Below are 19,360 nucleotides of genomic sequence, written 5' to 3'. Positions count from 1 at the left end.
GTACACTCGCCTCCAGACAGTCCTGGGCAAAGGGTCCAGGGGCCTGGACCAGCTGGGCATGGCGCTACCACACTGCCTCTGGGGCTGGGCTAGAGCTGGGTGCCCAGCGTAGCACCCCATGCACACCCGCTCCCATGACACAGTCACTGTTCTAGACCCCACTTTACAAACGGACAGTCGGAGTCTGGGGACAGGCCGGTCACTCTCGGTGCCGTGCACCGCCCAGGGCGACCACTGAACTCCGGGGATAAGGCATGCCACGAGCATCGACACCACAGAGGGGCACCAGAGCTTGTTTTCTGCCTCCACAGGCAAGGAGTCTGTCAGGAGACGTTCCGTAAGACTTGGAGTTACAAGACTGGAGCTTAGAAGGTCCACGCCCAAGGCTGGACCCAGCCACAGTCTCGGGCAGCCAGGCCCAGGGCCTGGGAATCAAGGCAGCTCGGCCCTGGGGCTCATTGCTGGGTCAGCAGGCTCACACTGGGGGTCAGGGGCGCGGGCACGGGATCTGAGGTACTGGCCTTTACACATCAGGTGCTGGCATGTCAGGGTTCGGGAGACAGGCCTCAGGATTCAAGGGTACGGAGCCCAGGGCCTGGAGAACTAGGGTTTGGGGTATGCAGGGAACAGAGCCACGGGAGCTCCCCGGTTACAGTTCGGGGTTCGGGTCTTCGGTGACAGAGCAGGGCACTTGGCTTGAAAAGCTCAGGTACCAGGTGTCCAGGTTGCACGTGTCTGGCGCTAGGAACCCGAGTATTCAAGTACTGGGGTGCAGGTTCTTGGAAGTTTGGGAGGCTGGGCTTTGGCCTCGGGGAGGCCCCGTGCATCTCGTGCCACTGGCCAAGTGTGCTTCGCTCAGGGCTGTGAACCCCAGACGGCCCTGCAACAGAGTTGCGGTCTAGTGCGGGCACAGTGGACCCACGCGCGCCCCGGGGTGGGGGTGGGGGTGCGGGGGCGGGCCCAGGAGAACCGAGGAGGATTGGACCGGGCCTGGGAGAGAGGGGTCTCACGTGTTGCTCTTCCTGCGGCGTAGGAGCCAGTAGCCAAGCCCAACCAGGGCCACCAGCCCCAGGCCTCCAAAGATGATGCCCAGCAGCACCGCGTAGCTCCGTCCTGGAGAGGTGGTGGGCTGTGAGTGCGCCTAGCAACCAGGTGTAGGCGTGCGCACATGCGCGCGTGGGGCGGACTTAGGGTGCTGGCGCGTGGGCGGGGCGGGGCAGTGTGCGTGGGCAGGCCAGGGGCCGGTGGGAGGGGCTAGGCCGACTGATGGGCGGGGCTAGGCAGTGCGGGTAGGGCAAGGGCTTGTGGGCGGGGCTTCTGGTGGGCGGGGTGTTCTCACCTGGCTGGCACGTGGGGGTGGGCCAGGACCAGGTGCCGTCAGCCTGGCAGGTGCTGGCATCTGCCCCAGCCAGGCTGTAGCCGTTGTTGCAGCGGAAGCGGACGGTGGAACCCACTAGGTACCTCTCGCCCTGCTTGTGTCCGTTGGCAGGCGGGGCCAGCCAGCCGCAGGACACCACTGGGGTAGGGGCGGGGCACAGACATCGGACCTGAGCTCGCTGCCCGCTGCCACCAGCCTGGGGGGCCGTGTCCCAGCGCCAGGCGCCCTCCCCCTCGCCCGCGCCTTCCCCCCCACCCCGCCCCGCTCACCGGGCTGCAGGCTCTGCACGCGAAGCCGGTGCTGCATGTGGGCCACTCGCGAGGCGTTGCCCACGCTCAGGCTCCCGGTAGCCGCCACGTCGAATTTGCAGAAACTGTCGTCCCCACACAGGTCAGCTGCCGCACTCGCCTGGCTGGGGCTCGCGGAGCTTTCCTCGGGGAAGAGGGGCAGGAAAGTGGGGTCATGCTTAGGCCGTTCCTTGAAGTTTTCCACCAGGAACTTGGAGTCGTAGGTGAGCAGGGAGGAGGCATTCGGCACGGCCCCTGGGAAGACAGCAGCAGACCTGGCCGGTAGGAGGGTCTGGGGGCTCCCCGCACCTCCACCGAGCCCTTCCAGGGCCGTGCCCCCTGCGCTCCTGCCTGTGGCCTCTTACAGTCAGCCCCGAACCGGAACAGTTCTCGAGAACTGGCGCTGGGCGGCAGGACCTCCCCGCTGCGCAGGGTGAAGTCGTCGGCTGGGTCGTTGTTGAACGTCCCGAGGAGGCCCCGCGTGTGGGTCAGGAACTTCTCAGGCAGCAGGACCGCCACACTCAGGAACGGCCCTTGGAGGCTGATCTCCAGGCCGGCCTCTGACGCCAGCATGACTGATACTCTGTTCCCAGCGGCTACCGACAGGAACATGCCTGGGCACACGTGGAGGTGGGGTCAGGGTCACCCCTGTGGGCGCTGTGCTGTGACCCCGCAGCCCTGGGACGCGTGGGCTAGCACCGTGGGCTTCAGGGCCAGGAGGGAGTCCCCAGGGCCCAGCCTACCTTGACACTCCCCCACCCTGGGTGGCGGGTCTGAGTGCCCAGGCCCTGAAGGGAGCTCCCACACCAGGGTCCTGTGAGGAGGGGACTGGCTGTCGGCCCTCACACCCTGACTCCACCCTGCGCCCCCTTCCCTTCCTGCCAGGACCCCCAGATGGGGCCCCCACCGTCCCACTCACCCTTCAGGTCCATCCAGCGCTGCTCTGCAAAGCTGAGCACCTCCTGGTTCAGCAGCACCTGCAGGACCCCCGCCCCGTCCCCCAGCCGGACCTCTACCACGTCTGAGTTGGCCTCCTGGACGGCCACCGCAGTCAGCCCCGTGCCTCGGTCCTGAGAGCCTGGGATGATGGGTGCAAAATGGGGTCCACCGGCCTCAGACTCCCCCTCCCCAGGGATGACCCTGTGCCCCCCAGAGCCCCCGAGGCCCGGCCTCACCCTCGGGCGTCACCCTGGTCTGGGTCCGCGCCTGCACCCGCAAGTCGGTCAGCGCTGCCTCCAGCAGCGCGTACTCGCCACGGCCGTTGAATGTGAAGTTGGTGCCGTCGAAAGTGACGAAGTGTGGGTCCCCGAAAGCGGAGGCTGGGGGAATCGGAAGGTGAGGCGGGCTGTCCTGCCTCTGCCCTGGCCAGCGCCCGCCCAGCCCAGCACCCACCCAGGCGCGGGGGCCGGTAGCTGCGGCAGTCGCTGGAGGGCCGCCTGTTCATGTAGCGGAAGCACTCAGGCGCCCAGAGGCAGCAGTGGTAGAAGCTGATGACGTCGTAGATCCAGTGGGAGAGGCCCGGCACGCGGGGCGGCACGCGGTAGGGGGGTGAGCCCCAGTCGTGGCCGCGGTCCGGGGTGCTGCCCCCGGTGGAGTCAGCCGTCAGGAGCTGCGTGCCGTCCGCAGTGTAGCAGCACTGCTGGCCGGAGTAGTACCGGGGGCTGCGGGCACAGACAGGGTCAGGACCGCCCTGGGTCCGGCCCCGCCCTGGGTCCGGCCCCGCCCCTCCCGCGCCCCGCCCCTCCCGCGCCCCGCCCCTCCATCTCCGGCTCACCTGGCTTGCACCGAGCGCACGCAGTGCACAGCGCCTGGGTGGTAGGTGCACACGCTGCCCTGCTCCAGGTCACAGCCGTAGTCTGTCTGCAGAGGGGCTGGCGGCTGTCACCTGCACGGGCTCGGGGCTCCACCGTCCCCTACCCCTCCGGGGCCTCAGACCCCCAGCCTCACCTCCCAGGCCTCCCCCTCCCCTCCCTGTGATGCCTCGAGTAGCGTGGCCCTTGCTGGTGGGGGCAGCCGGCCCTAGCCTGCCCCTCGCCCACTCCCGGTCCCTGTCTGGGCTGGGGGGCTCACGTGGAAGCGGCCGGAGTCAGCCCGGGCCTGGGCCAGGGTGCAGGGGCAGTCGGGCAGCTCCTCCAGGAATGTGGGCAGCTGGTCCTCCAGCTCCTCCCAGGCCAGGCACTGGTTTCGGGCCCAGGCCACAGGGTCCATCCGGAAGTCTTCACCCAGGTGCCAGGCCAGCGCGTGCTCGTTGCTCCAGATCGCTTGCACATCCCTGTGGGGGACGCACGCACGCTGGGGGCTGCCCTCCCTGCCCCAGCCCTGGCCCCGCCCCGCCGCCCTCCCCTCCCCCCCCCCCATAGGGCAGCAGACAGACAGGCCCTGGCCCCGCACCTCCCCTCCCCCACCACCTCTGTAGGGCAGCAGACAGGCCCTGGCCTGCACCCCGCCCCCGCCCGTAGGGCAGCAGACAGGCCCTGGGCTCGTCCTCCTGGGCGGTCCTTACGGCTCCCCTGCGCGGTGTCTGCTGTCCACGATGCGGAGGGAACCCACTTCCCATCTCTGGAAGTTCTGCGGGGCAGGTTTCGGCGTGAAGGTGAAGGAACCGGAGTTGTGGATGTTGGTAGCCAAGGAATACAGGTATGACCACGCTGCTGCCCACTGCTGGGAATACGGCTTCCCTGAGGGGGTTGGCAGGGGGAGAAGGCCTCATCAGCCCCGGGGCCTGACCCAGGAAACCCGGGGGCGCAGGTGGAGGTGGGTGCCACAGACAGATGGCCCCCACACGAGGGCCTGCCCTGCTGGGGGAGGGAGCCAGGCCAAGGCCTGCTAGTCCTCCAGGGGCTCCGAGGATGGGGCGGGGCACGTCTTTCCTATTTCCAGGACAAGCCATGTATCCAGGAGCTGCGAACGTCTGCACCTCCTCCAGCCCCCCTCCAGCCCTGGTACCCAGGCGGCCACTCCTCCCTGTGCCGCTCGAGCCAGTTGCCCTCTCCTGCCAACACCTTCCGGCTCGAAATCCCTGGCTGGATTCCCCCCACCTGGAATCTCCTTTCTCCCATGTCCGTGAGCTCCAGGCTCCCGGCGGGGGTCAGGGGCTCGACCCCTGCCAGCCTCACCCGTCTCCTCGTAGCCCCACAGCTCGATGGTGACGGTGTCCGAGGGCAGGGCCGAGGTGTTCCAGGTCAGGGTGAGGTTGCCCTGCGTGCCAGGAGTGCCGTAGTACTGCCAGCGGGTCTCATTCACCAGCTGGCTCTTCTCGGAGTCCGACACTTTACTTGGGTGCACTGGGAGGGGGCGGGAGGTGAGCTGAGGGAAGGCCTGGGGCCCAGGGGCATCCAAGGGAGGAGGTCCGGGGCTCTCTGAGCTGTGGGGACGTCCCAAGGCAGTCCCTCGGGAGCCATGGTGCCCTTGTAGTAGGAAAGGTCAGGGGCTGGGAGAGGAGGGGCCCTGATCTTTGCCCCCGGGCTGGCTCCTCCCCTCCCCTGGCCAGAGCCGACCCCCCCACAGTCCTCCTCCCTCTGGGCTGGAACCCCCATGTGGATGCCAGCGGGTGGAGAAAGGAGTCTGGGGAGCCCACACCCGGGGCAGGCCTCCAGAGTGACCGGTTCGACCAGATTATCACCCAGGAGAGTCCCTGTGAGGGCACCGGGCCCGGGAGGGTGCAGCCCGGTGCCCTCCTCCCCCGCCATCCAGCCGTCACCATCAGGGCTCACCAGAGAGCCAGGTGCCCGAGCGCGGGAAGGAGCGGCCATTGTTCATGGAGAGCGCGAACGGGATGCGGCCAGACTCGTAGAGCAGGGGTGACACGCAGTGCACTCGGCCCGAGGCGTCCACATAGCCATGGGTCTGGATGCTCTCCTTAAAGCTGCGAGGGGTGGAGAGGGTGGACAGGCTGGGCCTGCGGGGGCCGACCCTCTCCGAGGCTCCCAGCCTCCTCTTAGGGAACACATCGGGCCAGCAGCCCCAGCCCTCAGTCCTGGGGCCCCCACCCAGCCCACCAGGGGGTCTGGGCCCCAGCGTGCCCCCTCGGGGGCCTCCCACCTGCAGATCACGCTGTCAGTGCCGGGGTTGGACCAGTTGAGATGCCGGACCACAAAGTCCTTGCCCCCCATCATGGAGCCAGAGTAGGGCGAGATCTCCAGGCAGAAATCCCGGATGTCCACACAGCAGCTGGCCAGGCCAAAGCAGGTCGGGTGGCAGGAACATGGCCCACTCTGGTCTCCGCAGCGCTGGGAGCAGCTCAGCTGGGCACCTGAAGTAGAGGGCGTGGAGGGCCATGTCGCACAGGGCGCCCGCCTCGCTGTCCCCGGGAGTCCCTTACAAGTAGCCCCAGGAGAAAGCTGGCCTGGAATGGCGCTGACCACCACAGGGACACAGCGGAAACCCGCAGGGCTCGGAGTAGGGGGCGGCGGGGTAGGGGGGCTGCTGGCGGTTAATTCTTAGTTCGTCGGCCTGAATGACTGGCTGGAATCGGGGGAGATCTGGGGACATGTGAAATCACTCAGTCGTGTCCAACTCTTTGCAACCGCGTGGACTATATAGCCCACTAGGCTCCTCCATCCATGGGATTTTCCAGGCGAGAGTACTGGAGTGGGTTGCCGTTTCCTTCTCCGCCTCCCTCCCCGGGTAGACTGACTCTCAGCAACCAAGTCGGTGTGCTTGATGGCCACACGTGCCTGACCGCCTCCCACATGGGCCGGGGAGCCGCCTCCACTCCCTAAAGCATCAGTGGACCGGCAGCCTAGAGAAGGACCCCCCCGGCTCACCCGGCCTGGGGTCTGGGGATGTGGCTGCCAAGAGTCCCCTTGGAGGCCCACTAGGGGCTGGTGCCGGGCTGAACTTGTCCCATCTCTCTGCTGGGCATTGCAGGCTTGCCCACCACGGGTTAAGGTCCTGAAGGGAGCCTGCCCCACCCTCGGGGGGAGAAGGCGAGGGGTACTCCCCTCCTTTTAGGGGACAGTTCCGGCAGAGGACTCGGCCAGGCCAGGAGAGGGGAGAGGGCAGTTTGGTGGGGGGGTGCTGTGGGGAGCCGACCCACTGGGGCTGGCCTGGCCACGCAGCTTGGAGGGTGGAGACCGGGGGATGGTGCAGGCCCCTGTCCCATCTGGCCCGTCCCAGCCTCCCCCACCCCCACCCTGGGGCTGGTCAAGGGCCAAGCCTGGGCCTGAGCCACCACTGCGGGCCTGCCTCACGCGGTGCCGGGCCTGGCACTCAGGAGCGTCAATAAATATTTATTGACCGAGGCTGTGATGGCCTGAGGGGTGGGGCAGGAGGCTGAGTGAAGCCCCAAGTAAGATAAGCGGCAGGGGGATGTCCTAGGATGGGAAGCTGGCCGGGAGGGGGTTGGGGAACGGGTGAAAACCAGTCTGGCCCGGCCTGGCGGGGGTCAGGGGCCTGGCTCCGGAGTCCAGGGCCTTTCCCAGGACTTCCTCGGGCTCAGCCCACCCTGAGAGAGACCCACTGTCCTGCCTCCAGCTGGCCAGGGGGCCCAGTGGGGCTGAGGGCTCCTCCATCAGGGCTCGGGTCTCACTCAGTCCAAGGGCTTGGCTGTGCTCACCCTCCCTGGCGACCTCCCTCCCAGCCCGCGGCCCGCCTTCTGGCTCCCAGCTAGCTTAGAGTAGGCATAGCCCAGAACACCCCCACCCCAATCCCAATCAGCAGCCCCTTGGCCCTTGGCTCCCCAGAATTTCTTCTTCTTCTTAGCACCCCCCAGGATGGACATGAATCTGAGCAAACTCCAGGAGATGCTGAAGGACGGGGAAGCCTGGCACGCTGCCGCGCATTGGGTTGCAAAGAGTCAGACACGACTGAACGGCATCAACCCCAGTGTGGTCACAGCCAGATGGATGGACAAGAGTCTGAGCCCAGGGAGATTCTGCGCTGGGTCTGACTGCAGCGGGCAGACAGGGGGACGGAAGGGCAGGGCAGGGGCATACCTGCAGCAGGCCGGAGGCCCAGGCCGGGGAGAGTCGCCAGCAGCAGCAGGGCCCAGGTCAGCAGGGACGGCTTCATGGTGCGGCCCGCGTCTGCAGACAGCGCAGCAGGGGCCGGGAGGTGGCGGGTCAAATATTCCCCAAGCCCGGCCCCGCCCCGCGCTGCTGCCCCGCCCCGCCCCGCCCGGTCCCCTCTCAAAGTCCACAGGTGCCCGAAGCGCCAGCAGGGCTCAAGCTGCCCTGTTAGCACATTCCTGGCCCTCCGGCCCCGGACCCAGGGGAGGGGACCGGCATCCTGAAGCCGGACGTCCGGGGGCGGCCGCTCAGACCCCGGATCCCAGTCCCCACTCCCCGCCCCCTAGGCCTGCTCCGCAGGGCCACGCTCTCGCCGGGGAAGGGATGATGCTGCGGTGGGGAGAAGGCGCGGTGGTCCCTGCCATCCCGGGATTCCAGCCCCCGGGGGTCCTGGGGCCATAGGCCTCGCACCTCAGCTGCCCCACAGGGAGCTGGGCTTCCCAGGTCCTCCCCACAGACGGGGTGGGGTGCGGGAGCTGGCACCTTCCTTCTGGTGCCTGCCTGCAGCCTGCTGTGTAGGCGCTAGGGGAGGGCCCCGACTGGGTGAGGGCGGAGATGCCCCCGGTGGGTGGAGGGGAAGGAAAGGGGGAGGGGGTGGGGCCGGGAGCCCCCGGCAGGTGAACCCTGGCGGCAGGGTGGGGGGCTGAGGCCCAGACCCTGGTCTCCTCTCCGCCTGGCTCTCTGGGCTGCTGGCGGGGTTCCGGGAAGAAACGAGGTCATCTGTGCTCTCCTGCGACGCCTCTGCCCAGAGCTGGGGGCCAAATAGAAGCCGCCCAGCCCCACCCGCCTCTGCCCTGTCACTCTGCGTTTGCATAATCTCTCCCTTGTTCCACACCTCTGTTCTGTTTATGCAGGTGTGGAAACTGAGGCCCAGACTGGGAGAGGTGGCGAGGTCCCTGGGAGAGGTGGTTTCCGGGAGCCTCCACGGCCAGGGTAGGCGGGGAGGAACCAGGTCAGAGACTCACTCGGGCCCTGCCACCTGGGCTGGGTCTGGACAGTGGTGGCTTCTCAAGGCAACCGAAGGGGACAGGGTCCTGGGCCCCTTAGGGAATTGAAGCTAGCGGGGGGCCCCTGGGCTGTGAGAGGCCTCGGGGCCCTGGGGGGTCAGCCATCCTGGTTCCCTGTTGCAGCCCGCCTCGCCCCCCCCCCCCCCCCCCCCCCCCCCGCCGCAGCGATCCAGAGAGCCAGCAGGGGTGGGGGAGGGGGGTGTAGCCACAACCGCTAAGCAGATGCTGGGCACCCAGAGCACTTCTGGGGCCAGCTGCCCGGTGGTCCTTGGGTCCCCAAGCCAGCCTGGGGGGGCTGCTACTGGGACTTGCTCCAGGGCCCTGACCACGGCTTAGGGAACACGGGCTTGAAAAAATGCACAGCGTGAGAGTTAAGTTTTATTTGGGGCAAAATAAGGACTTTTTCCAATTGTCACGTATGGATGTGAGAGTTGGACCATGAAGAAGGCTGTGCGCCGAAGAATTGATGCTTTTGAACTGTGGTGTTGGGAGAAGACTCTTGAGAGTCCCTTGGACAGCAAGGAGATCCAACCAGCCCATCCTAAAGGAGGTCAGTCCTCAATATTCATTGGAAGGACTCATGCTGAAGCTAAAGCTCCAATACTTTGGCCACCTGATGGCAAGAGCCATTAGAAAAGACTCTGATGCTGGGAAAGACTGAAGGCTGGAGGAGAAGAGGACAACAGAGGATGAGATGGATGGATGGCATCACCGACTCGATAGACGTGAGTTTGAGCAAGCTCTGGTGAAGAAGGAATTCATAGGGCCTGGACTCCATCTTAGGCCTGTTCATGCTGATCATGCTGGGCCACCTCTCCAATGGACTCTGAACTCTGTGTTTCAGATCAGATCAGATCAGATCAGTCGTTCAGTCGTATCCGACTCTTTGAGACCCCATGAATCGCAGCACACCAGGCCTCCCTGTCCATCACCAACTCCCGGAGTTCACTCAGACTCACGTCCATCGAGTCATTGATGCCTTCCAGCCATCTCATCCTCTGTCGTCCCTTTCTCCTCCTGCCCCCAATCCCTCCCAGCATCAGAGTCTTTTCCAAAGAATCAACTCTTCGCATGAGGGGGCCAAAGTACTGGAGTTTCAGCTTCAGCATCAGTCCTTCCAAAGGAATCCCAGGGCTGATCTCCTTCAGAATGGACTGGTTGGCTCTCCTTGCAGTCCAAGGGACTCTCAAGAGTCTTCTCCAACACCACAGTTCAAAAGCATCAATTCTTCGGCGCTCAGCCTTCTTCACAGTCCAACTCTCACATCCATACATGACCACAGGAAAAACCATAGCCTTGACTAGACGAACCTTTGTTGGCAAAGTAATGTCTCTGCTTTTGAATATGCTATCTAGGTTGGTCATAACTTTCCTTCCAAGGAGTAAGCGTCTTTTAATTTCATGGCTGCAGTCAGCATCTGCAGTGATTTTGGAGCCCAGAAAAATAAAGTCTGACACTGTTTCCACTGTTTCCCCATCTATTTCCCATGAAGTGATGGGACCGGATGCCATGATCTTCGTTTTCTGAATGTTGAGCTTTAAGCCAACTTTTTCACTCTCCACTTTCACTTTCATCAAGAGGCTTTTTAGTTCCTTTTCACTTTCTGCCATAAGGGTGGTGTCATCTGCATATCTGAGGTTATTGATATTTCTCCCGGCAATCTTGGTTCCAGCTTATGCTTCTTCCAGCCCAGCATTTCTCATGATGTACTCTGCATATAAGTTAAATAAGCAGGGTGACAATATACAGCCTTGACGTACTCCTTTTCCTATTTGGAACCAGTCTGTTGTTCCATGTCCAGTTCTAACTGTTGCTTCCTGACCTGCATACAGATTTCTCAAGAGGCAGATCAGGTGGTCTGGTATTCCCATCTCTTTCAGAATTTTCCTCTGTGTTTAGTGCCTATGAAAACAATAATAGAAGGATAAGACCCCCTCCAGACAGGGGAACCTTGAAGATCATATCTAGGTTACTCATCACCTAAGAGAAAACATACACTGATCACCCTTTCCTCCAGACAGGCCATAAATTTTTCTGTATCTATCGGAGTGTAACCTCGGGCTTATTGATTATTGGCTAATTGTTTGAGCACATGAGCACAGAGCACGTGAATGTGCTCTGAGGGTTATTGGGATTGTATTTTCCTTGGTTTATGTGAGTCTCAAGGAGACTTTGGGGTGGTGGGTTCAGACATGTACACATGGGTATAAAAGATTTTCACAAATGCTGGTCGGGGTCCTCGGCTAAGAGGAGACTCTGCCTTGGACCCGCTGGTGTAGTAAACTGCGCTCCACGATCTGCCTTGTCCTTCTGAGTGAGCTTGTTTCCCAGAACGCGTGGTACAACACTGGGAGATGGTGAGGGACAGGGAGGCCTGGCGGGCTGCAGTCCACGGGGTCGCAAAGACTCAGACACGACAGAGCCACTGAACGAAAACCAAGGCCTGCAGCCCAGGAGACAGCACCTCACACGGCTCCGAGAGACCGCTCCAAAGCAGCAGCGGGGAGCCCACTGTACGTGTGACTTTGGTGGAGGGGAGGCTCGTGCAATCAAAGACGTATTTTTACAGAGTTTTCTACTAGTCTCGTGAAGCCCTTGCTGGTCACAGGAAGAGTCGTCACCATGAAGGATTTTAGAGCTTTTCTAGATATGAGGAGGTACAAGAACTGGGCTTATCAAGTCAGCTCCTGAGAAGACCTGTCCTGCCGGTTTCCTGGAGCGCAGAGGGCCTGGTTCCTGCTCTCCACCCTGAACTCCTTCAGCGGGTGTTGGAGGTCAGCTGCTGCAGGGGCACATGACTTAATCCTTGTGGAGGCAGATGCGAGCACCCTTGGCGGGGCCACTCCCTCACGGTGATAAACTTGACCAGACTTTGGGAGGCATTCCGCAGGCGCTTCGAGACCATTTTGTCCCACTTTGCTAGAAGGGCTCGTTCCTGGGTCTGGCAAAGACTTTGCAGACACGCCACTCAGCGGGCTGTTACTGGACTAAGTCTGTCAACAGTAACCGAGGACTCTGGACCAGCTGTCTTACTCAGTGTGAGAAGGTCCAGGAAAATCCCCGCCTGTTCTATCTTGCCATATCTAGAGTTACACTATCACAATCGTTGATCGCATACGGAACTATACATTTGATCAACTGCTTCAAGTCCCCTAGTCATCATTTTTGTTGGAGGTTCAGTCGCGCATTTGGTAATACTAAGAGACAATACAAGAGACAATAATCTCGTAAAACAGGCAAAGTACAACAACACAGCTAGCAGTATTTTAAAGTCACAAGTAAGAATTAAGCCAGGAATTTCCATTAGGTGTAGCCCAGTATATCCTCAGGCCATCTGACATAGTACAGCTCTTTATCTTTCAGGGATATTAGCATCAGGCTCCCAGCCCAGTTTCCTAGTGTTACTAGGCTGGCTATCCTTAGTATAACTTAACTGCTTCCGAGATAAAGGAGGCCTTAAATCTTAAATGACCACAGCCTGGTTGTTTTATTCCTTGACTTTATTTGCTTGTTGCTCCAACTGAGCTTGAGTGACTTGGAGGGAGATGCATATTACGGCTGGGGTCAGAGCAGGCATTCTCAATTGGCCAGCTGAGAGGATCCCACCTAGTGATATCAAGAGTAGCCCACAGAGGACTGGACGTTCTTCTAGAAAACATTTCTAAGGGTCAGCCCATTAGAGCTTTGGAGTGGAGAAACCCACCCAGGGAACCTAGATGTACTAGACACAGGTGACTGGCCACAAACCAGTACTTGGATTGGTTTTTTAAAACTAGCATAGGATCATGTTCAAGACAGAAAAACATTTGATTTATATGCAAAGGTCTAAGAAGTCAAGACAACATTATAAACGATCATACGCATCAGGTCCAGCATCCTGGGTAAGCTGTCTACTTCTGATGTCATCTTCCTTTCGTCCTGGTCTAAGTGTAATTTCCTCTGTTTGAGCACCTTTTAAGGTGAGTTTGACATCGGCAGTCCTGTCTATAGACCAGGCTGGTGCAGGGGCCTATAGAAGAGGGAATTATTGCAAGGGTCAATTTCCCTTCATTTTCACTGCACATGAGCTGGTTAAGAGTCACTGATAGAAAGCCCTTCCACCCAGGCTGGAGACAGTCCGTTCTGGTGCACACAATCCCTTGTTTGGAGGTTGTGGAAATTGAGATTACTGAGATAAGCTTCAGAAATAAAATTTAGAATGTCCTTTTAATCATTCAATTACCTTTCCATTAACATAGTATAACAGCAAGGAACCTATCTGGGAAGTGAGTCAGTAAATACAGACCTCTTAACAAAACTGGGATTTAACATTCATTGAAACGTAATCTGTTTCTCTCTAAAATTATTCTCATTTCTACCAAATATATTCAAATTAAAACTAATTTGTTTGCAAAAATAAGCCTGATCTAAAAAAAAAACAAACCTTGGCCTGAAAATTTATATAACTATAATTGCTCATAGGGTTTTGCTTTACTGAAATTTTTTATAAGGAGTGTCAGACTGAACTTCTTAAAAAAACGAACAAAAGCCTCTCAGGGCCAGAAAGGTCAGGCCAAGAGCTTATCACATGTCTCACCTACACATCTAGGTGAATGCCTCCCTTTACAAGGTTGCCAAAATACCTTGAGATTTTTATACCTGATGGTGAAGTAGCTTACCTAATTTGTCTGTTAAAGCTGCTGGAAAACTGAGAGTTTACAAACTCTGGAGGGAGCCAATAGAGAAAAAAAAGCTAAATATTTCAATTCTGCTTACAAAAGTATAATTTACCAAATTACTATAAGTCATAATTAGTTTGAAAGGAATGTTTTCCTTACTCCTGTAAAACAGATTCAACCCAGTAACTTCTGATTACAGTTGATAAAGTAACAGGGTTACCGCTGTGAGATACCTCACGTGCAGATAATAACCACAATTATGACTGACATTTGACCGTATAAATTTTAAAATATGTATATTAGTAACATTTGCCATACACTATAGCCCGAGAAGACTTATTGCTCATTTGACAATACTTCCCATGTAATGCAACGTATCAGGTGAAGCTAGTCTGTATCTCTCTTTGGGATGTTTCACTTTCACTTTGGGGATGTTTCAGGAAGGCTCTTTGAAGCACTCAAAGTTAGGGAGAGGTCAAAAAGACTTAGGAAACTTTGCAAAGAATATCAAAAGGGTTTAAAACACTCAGAGATAATCACAGGTCATTGTGAAACAAGTTATTCACTTAATCAAAGTAACAATAAAAGATTTCAAAGGTAAATATGGAGCAGATTACCCAAAAGTAAAGAAATTACAATCTGTTATCAAAGGCAGTTCAACATGTTAAGAAAACTTGTACCATGCACAAAATTCTTCTCTTGGAGTCCACTTTCCAAAACTTTTCTGCAGACATCACTTAATTTGCCCATTCAAAAACAATCACCTCTTAGGTCAGACATCCTTCCTTTTCCCTTAATAAAATGTAATTCCACTCCTCACGCCTTCTTTACTGAAAACACACATCCTACTTTCTGTAAGCAACCACGGGCTGACCTTTATATTAGCATTCTGTAGACTGGTCAGCGTAAATACCAATGACAATTTCTAAAAAACATCTGCTTTCTCATAGAGAACATCTCAAGAAGGCATCAAACATTCATTAATAGTCCAAAACACCGTGAGTTTCTCTGTAAGAGGAAGCCAGTTATCAGTGGTTAATGTATCATTTTATTTGGGAGTACCCTACCCATTAAGTAAACTTCCATCACTTAATTTAGCAGAACCCTAGAAATTCAATTTACCAAAATCTGGACAGACTAAAACATAATTACTCTTAGTAGAGTTTATTGAAAAGCTTTAACCCATTTACATTTTCTTTCCTAAAAAGTTTCTTCATATTAAGTTAATTTCCTTGCTGACAAAGTTGTAACAGATATAATATTATTTTAGGCCAAATGATAGGAGTATACTTAATTTTATATTTGATGTTGATGAATGCATACATTTCTATATTAATTAGGCCAACAAACTTAAACATTAAATACCAGGTATAATTTAATATTGAGTATTTCCCAGTTCATGTGAACCTGAAATTCACTTAGCTTAATTTCTCTTGAATTTAGACTTTTCTGATTTGTAGGCAATTACTTTTCTTTAGGCCAATTAAATTAGAGCTCACTTACAAATTAAACTTCATTAGAATTACAAAGACAAAGACAGACACATACAGAGCCATACATTCAGACACAACAAGACATCTAGCCTCATTTTCTCAACTTAGTCATGAATCAGATATCTCAGTATGAAACTCACCAGTATGTAAGAAATATTTTTAAAGGCTTCATTCCCTGTTTTTCTTTCTTCAGTTTCACGATAAGGTAAGTGATCCTGGGAGCTCTGATCTCAAGGCAACAGGGATAGAAAATCAGGTTCTCCTCGTTAGGACTTATTTCCTCGGGACTTCCTTTTGTTTTTCAAGCTAAGTTTCTCTACTGGTTGGAATTAAGCTGGTTGGGAGTCGGTTCACGTTCAGCTGGCATTGTGTACTCAGCTGGCACAACTGAACGCCTTTTCTTTCTTTTGGTGGTTCTGAAAAGTTGGTCCAGCAGTCTAACAAGCGTTAATTGTGTAACTCGGACCAACCTAGACCGTCTTTCTGACCAGAGCAGCTACATCCTCGTCTAAACCTTCTAAGAGGCGGATTCAAGCAAAGGATGATTGTGGTGATTAGAGAATGATGATTGGGTATCAAGCCAGAGTATTCCGTAAAAGGTGGTTTTTTTTCTCTCTCTCTTTACTTCTCCTTTGCTGCGTAAAGGCAAACAGCAGGAGGTGGACGAGTTGGAAGAGAAAGGAAAAAAATGAGATAGCATCTGACCAAGTAATTCAGATAGAAGAAGATACAGGTAGAGGGAGAGAGTGAGTCAGTGAGAGGCCGTTAGCAGCCTTTTTTTGGTCCTGATATAGTTTTAAGAGAAGTTTCCAGATATCAGTCATCCATTCAGTCTGTTTGATCTTATGGCCAGCTTTTTCTAACTGCAAGAATATAAATTCTGGAATATTAAAGGAAGCCCAACCTGCTCGTTTTAGGTTGGGAATCTCCTTTTAGCATAACTTCCCCAGTTAAGTCGGTACTTTGCGAGTGGAAGTTTTGTACGGACACGGCCCTGGCCAAGGTGTGCCCCTTGTGTTAGCAGAAGCACCGGGTTGGCCTCTTAGCTGACCACTCAAGATTCCTCCAGCGGAGCCGCCCGTACCTGTTAACCAGCCCTCGCCAGTCCTTTTCACGCGGCTGCGCGGGGCGGGGCGTGTATTCTCGGCCAAGCCCCACCGAGTACCTTTCTACTGGGGGGGTAACCCTGGTATCTTTTAGCCAGACCCCCCACCCCAGCATGCCAGCGTGGTATAGCTGACTCCAGGCCGGGGGTCTGTGGACAAGGGGGAGCGGGCGCTCTGGCTGCACAGAGAGGAGAGCTGGACGGGAGAGCCGTGGGAGGCCAGGACTGCACGGTGGGGGTGCCCGGGTGGGGAAGCGGCGGAGCCCTGCGGCCCCAGGAAGGGGCCCGAGTTAGGGCCAGCCCAGCACCCTGGGTCCCTGCGTGGCTCCGCCCGTGCTGGGCTGGGGACCCTGGCAGTGCCCAGCCTCTTGGGTGTCTGTGTTCTCAGGATGGGGAAGGGGCACGGAGTGGCCCCTGGGAGGGAGAGGGGCAGCGGGCAGCAGGGAGGGTCTCTGTGCCACCCTGGCCGTCCAGACGAGGCCCTGGGGCAGGCTGGGCCCCTTCAGCACGTGCGTGCCCAGAACGGACAGGCTCAGAGTGGGAGGACACGGCCAGCGCCGCCCTGCCACTGCATTACAGACGCTTCCCTCTGTGATGAAGGGCCCCACACTGCTGTCTCACACTCAGCCCACAGCGCACAGGGCCGGTCCCGTAGGAGGGGGAGTGCGGTGTGCGGGCGGTCAGTGCAGACCCGCGCTCTGGGTTCCCACCACACAGGGGTGCAGGCCAGCCCCTGCGCCCAGCCGGACCCTCCTGCACCCCGGCCCTGGAGCACGCGGCCTCAGCCTTGTGCCCCGTCCAGGGGTGGGGGTTGCCCTGCCTCGACGGCCCCCGGGGGAGGGGGCCCAGAAGCCCTGGATTGGGGACCCCGCCCTGAGGGACAAAGACGCCGAGGTGACTGTTTCATCTTTATTAGAAAAGCAACCAAAAAAAAACCGGATCCTCCACTGCTGTGATCCAGGCAGAGCCCGCGGAGCGTGGACGCGCTGCCTGGGCGGGGAGGGGGCGCGTTTACAAAGTCGACAGGTGATAAAAAAGGCCCTGCGGAGCTCCGGGCCGGCCTTCAGACGTCCATGTGGTCCTCGTCCTCGGCGGGGCCGGGCCGGGCCTCAGATGTCCATGTAGTCCTCGTCCTCGTCCGTCTCGCTCTCCAGCGAGGACTCCTGGCTCGACGTCTCCAGCACCTCCAGCGCCGGCTGGCACAGGCTCTCCTTCCGCACCGTGGCGGCCGACTGTGCAGACAGGATGGCCGACTGCGCCGGCCGGGCGGGCGGGGGTCAGTGGCAGCCCAGCCTCAGCCCACCCACGCCCCTGACCCGGGGCCCCCCAGGACCTGACGTCACCTTCAGCTTCTGCTTGGTCTCCTCCGAGATGCTGCCTTTGGGCGACAGCAGGGTCGGGGTGGGCGGCGTGACGGTGATCTCGGGGGGGGACTTGGTGGTGGACGAGGGGATGACCAGCTTCGGCATGTTGGGCAGCAGGCGTGACTTGGCCCGGCCAGGCTCAGCCTTGCTAGGGGGGCCCTCGTGGGGTGGGGCACTCCCGCCGCCGGGCGCCTTGGAGCTGGCCACTGCGGGATGGACACACAAGGCTGAGTAAGGTCCGCAGCCTCCCAGGCCAACCCGTCCTTTGCAGGCCTCGTCACCCTGCTCCCCTCTGGCTGTGTTAGACCGCAGGGTGCTGGCTCCCAGGCTCCCAGGCCGCTTCCTGTCTCCCTGCCTCCCAGAGGGCCTGACTCTGGCTGGCGGAAGTGGAGACCGGGTGGGGGTGGGGGGCTCAGGAGCAGTGTGTCCGCTGGGGGCGCCGGGGTGGAGGGGAGCCCTGAGCCTCCCAGACCTCGTCAGCTCTCACGTCCCAGAGCCCGCCCTGGCCCGCGTCCACATCCCTGTGCGCCCAGGAGCCACAGGCCGGCTGGTGTGCACGCCCGTCCGCTGCCCTGCGGCTTTAAAAGGAGCGGGAGTGGCCCTGCTGTCCCAAGAGGGGTCTGAGAGAGGCCCCGCCCCATGGAGTCCCCGGGCGCCTGGCTGCTGGGAACTGGCTCTGACTCAGGCAGGGCCCTGGACGCGACGCCATGTCCCCTGCCCAGCCTGGCCGCCCGGGCCTCCCCTCAGCTCCGTCTGGGCCAGGTGGCCTCGGCTTGGGCTCCGCACCACCCGAACCACTCCTGTCTGCGAGGCAGAGTGTGGACAGGGGACTTGGGTACCCCTGCCTTTCTCATCTACCCCCGCCGTCCCCAGGTCCCTCTGCTGGGACACCCCCGCCGCGGGCTGGCCCCGGGGTCATGCTGGGCCTTACCCTGGCTGCAGGCGGGCTGGGCGCCAGTCCGGGGGGCGGCCTCTGCCGTGGGGCCCTCGGGGGCTGTCTTCACATGCTCGCTGCCCTGCGGCTCCTGGGGCGGGAAGCCCGGGCCCTCTGCGCCTCCTGCTGGCTCTTCTGCCCCTGGGGGGACACAGAGCGGCCGTGGGGGACGTGCGCCCCACCCCCCCGGGACAGGGCCTTCCACCCCGACCATGCCCGTGACCGTGCAGGCCTTTTCCGACACAATGGCCCGGGTGGTGCCAGGCTGCTAACCACTCGCCCGGACATGAACACCCGGTGAGCCCGACACCACAGGGCCCCACCCCAGCGCCCAGGAGTGGCCGCTGGACCCGAACGGCCCAGCTGAGGACGGAGCGGGCTAAGTGGGCCCTCCTGCCAGGCTACAGCTTTCAGACGAGGAGGGGGCTGGGAGTGTGCCCCCAGGCCCCCGGCCGGGGCCTCCTGTCCTCCTCCTCCTCTGGCCGCTTCTGCCACGCCCGCCACATCCCCAGGAGCGGGGTTGGCCAGCTGCTCCTTGCCTGGCTGTCGGCTCCAGCCCCTGGACGATGGGCCGGTCCTGCCCTCTCGCTCTGATTGCCCAGCTGTTTCTGGGTTCCCAGGGCCCAGTCCACATGCGGTGGAGGCAGACATGACCCCTGGGGGCCCGGAGCTGCCCTGCTGGGCCTCACAGAGCAGGCGGAGTGGCGGGCACCCTGCGGCCAGGAGCAGGTGGCACAGGCGTGATGCGGGCCCTGGGGCGTCTGCTCTGGGACCTTCCGCAGTGGCCCCAGGGGCCGTGCTGAGCTGTCCCCGCCAGGCTGGGCACACCCGTCCTCACACAGCTGTCCTGGGGGGCCTGGCCGAGTGACCCGCGGAGCTGCTCAATCAGGGGCGGGGGCTTCCTAGCTGACCGCCGCCTCCAGGCGCCGGCCCAGGCATGCAGAGCCGGCAGGGAGAGGCACAAGTGTGCGTGCGTGTGCGCCCAGAAACGTGCGCCCTCCCTAGTCGGCCGGGCTCCCCTGCCCGCCATGGGCTGCGCTTCCCAGGGGCACCTGAGTGTGGTAGGAACCGGGGCTTCCTCCTGCCCGTGGAGCCCCAGCCCCGCGTCCCCTGGCCTGTGGCCCGT

General features: G+C 59.4%; 2 protein-coding genes across 4 annotated transcripts in view; both read right to left on the bottom strand.

Annotated features, from left to right (window-relative positions):
- Positions 1-277: 277 nt before the first annotated feature.
- On the bottom strand, positions 278-7,708 carry SUSD2 (sushi domain containing 2). The gene is made up of 15 exons (XM_055549776.1): positions 7,602-7,708; positions 5,707-5,917; positions 5,379-5,530; positions 4,782-4,949; positions 4,169-4,343; positions 3,736-3,937; positions 3,440-3,525; positions 3,058-3,326; positions 2,841-2,984; positions 2,585-2,743; positions 2,031-2,279; positions 1,648-1,920; positions 1,340-1,516; positions 1,011-1,113; positions 278-880 (listed from the first exon to the last, which is right to left on the bottom strand). Exons 1-15 carry the CDS (start codon positions 7,675-7,677, stop codon positions 856-858), a joined length of 2,469 nt encoding a protein of 822 aa, XP_055405751.1. The 5' UTR covers positions 7,678-7,708; the 3' UTR covers positions 278-855.
- Positions 7,709-16,831: 9,123 nt separating this feature from the next.
- Positions 16,832-19,360, bottom strand: part of CABIN1 (calcineurin binding protein 1) — a 71,661-nt gene continuing 69,132 nt past the window's right edge. For all 3 annotated transcript variants that reach the window (XM_055549704.1, XM_055549705.1, XM_055549706.1), the window contains exons 35-37: positions 18,232-18,375; positions 17,280-17,506; positions 16,832-17,189 (exon numbers count right to left, since the gene is read on the bottom strand). In XM_055549704.1, the coding sequence (XP_055405679.1) occupies positions 17,046-17,189; positions 17,280-17,506; positions 18,232-18,375 (515 nt within the window). In that variant the 3' untranslated portion in view covers positions 16,832-17,045. The remainder of the gene's footprint in view (positions 17,190-17,279; positions 17,507-18,231; positions 18,376-19,360) is intronic.

The sequence above is a fragment of the Bubalus kerabau genome, chromosome 16 (assembly GCF_029407905.1).
Source record: "Bubalus kerabau isolate K-KA32 ecotype Philippines breed swamp buffalo chromosome 16, PCC_UOA_SB_1v2, whole genome shotgun sequence".
Taxonomy (NCBI): domain Eukaryota; kingdom Metazoa; phylum Chordata; class Mammalia; order Artiodactyla; family Bovidae; genus Bubalus; species Bubalus kerabau.
The sequence above is the reverse complement of the archived record's forward strand: the minus strand, read 5'-3'. Positions and strand labels throughout refer to the sequence as shown.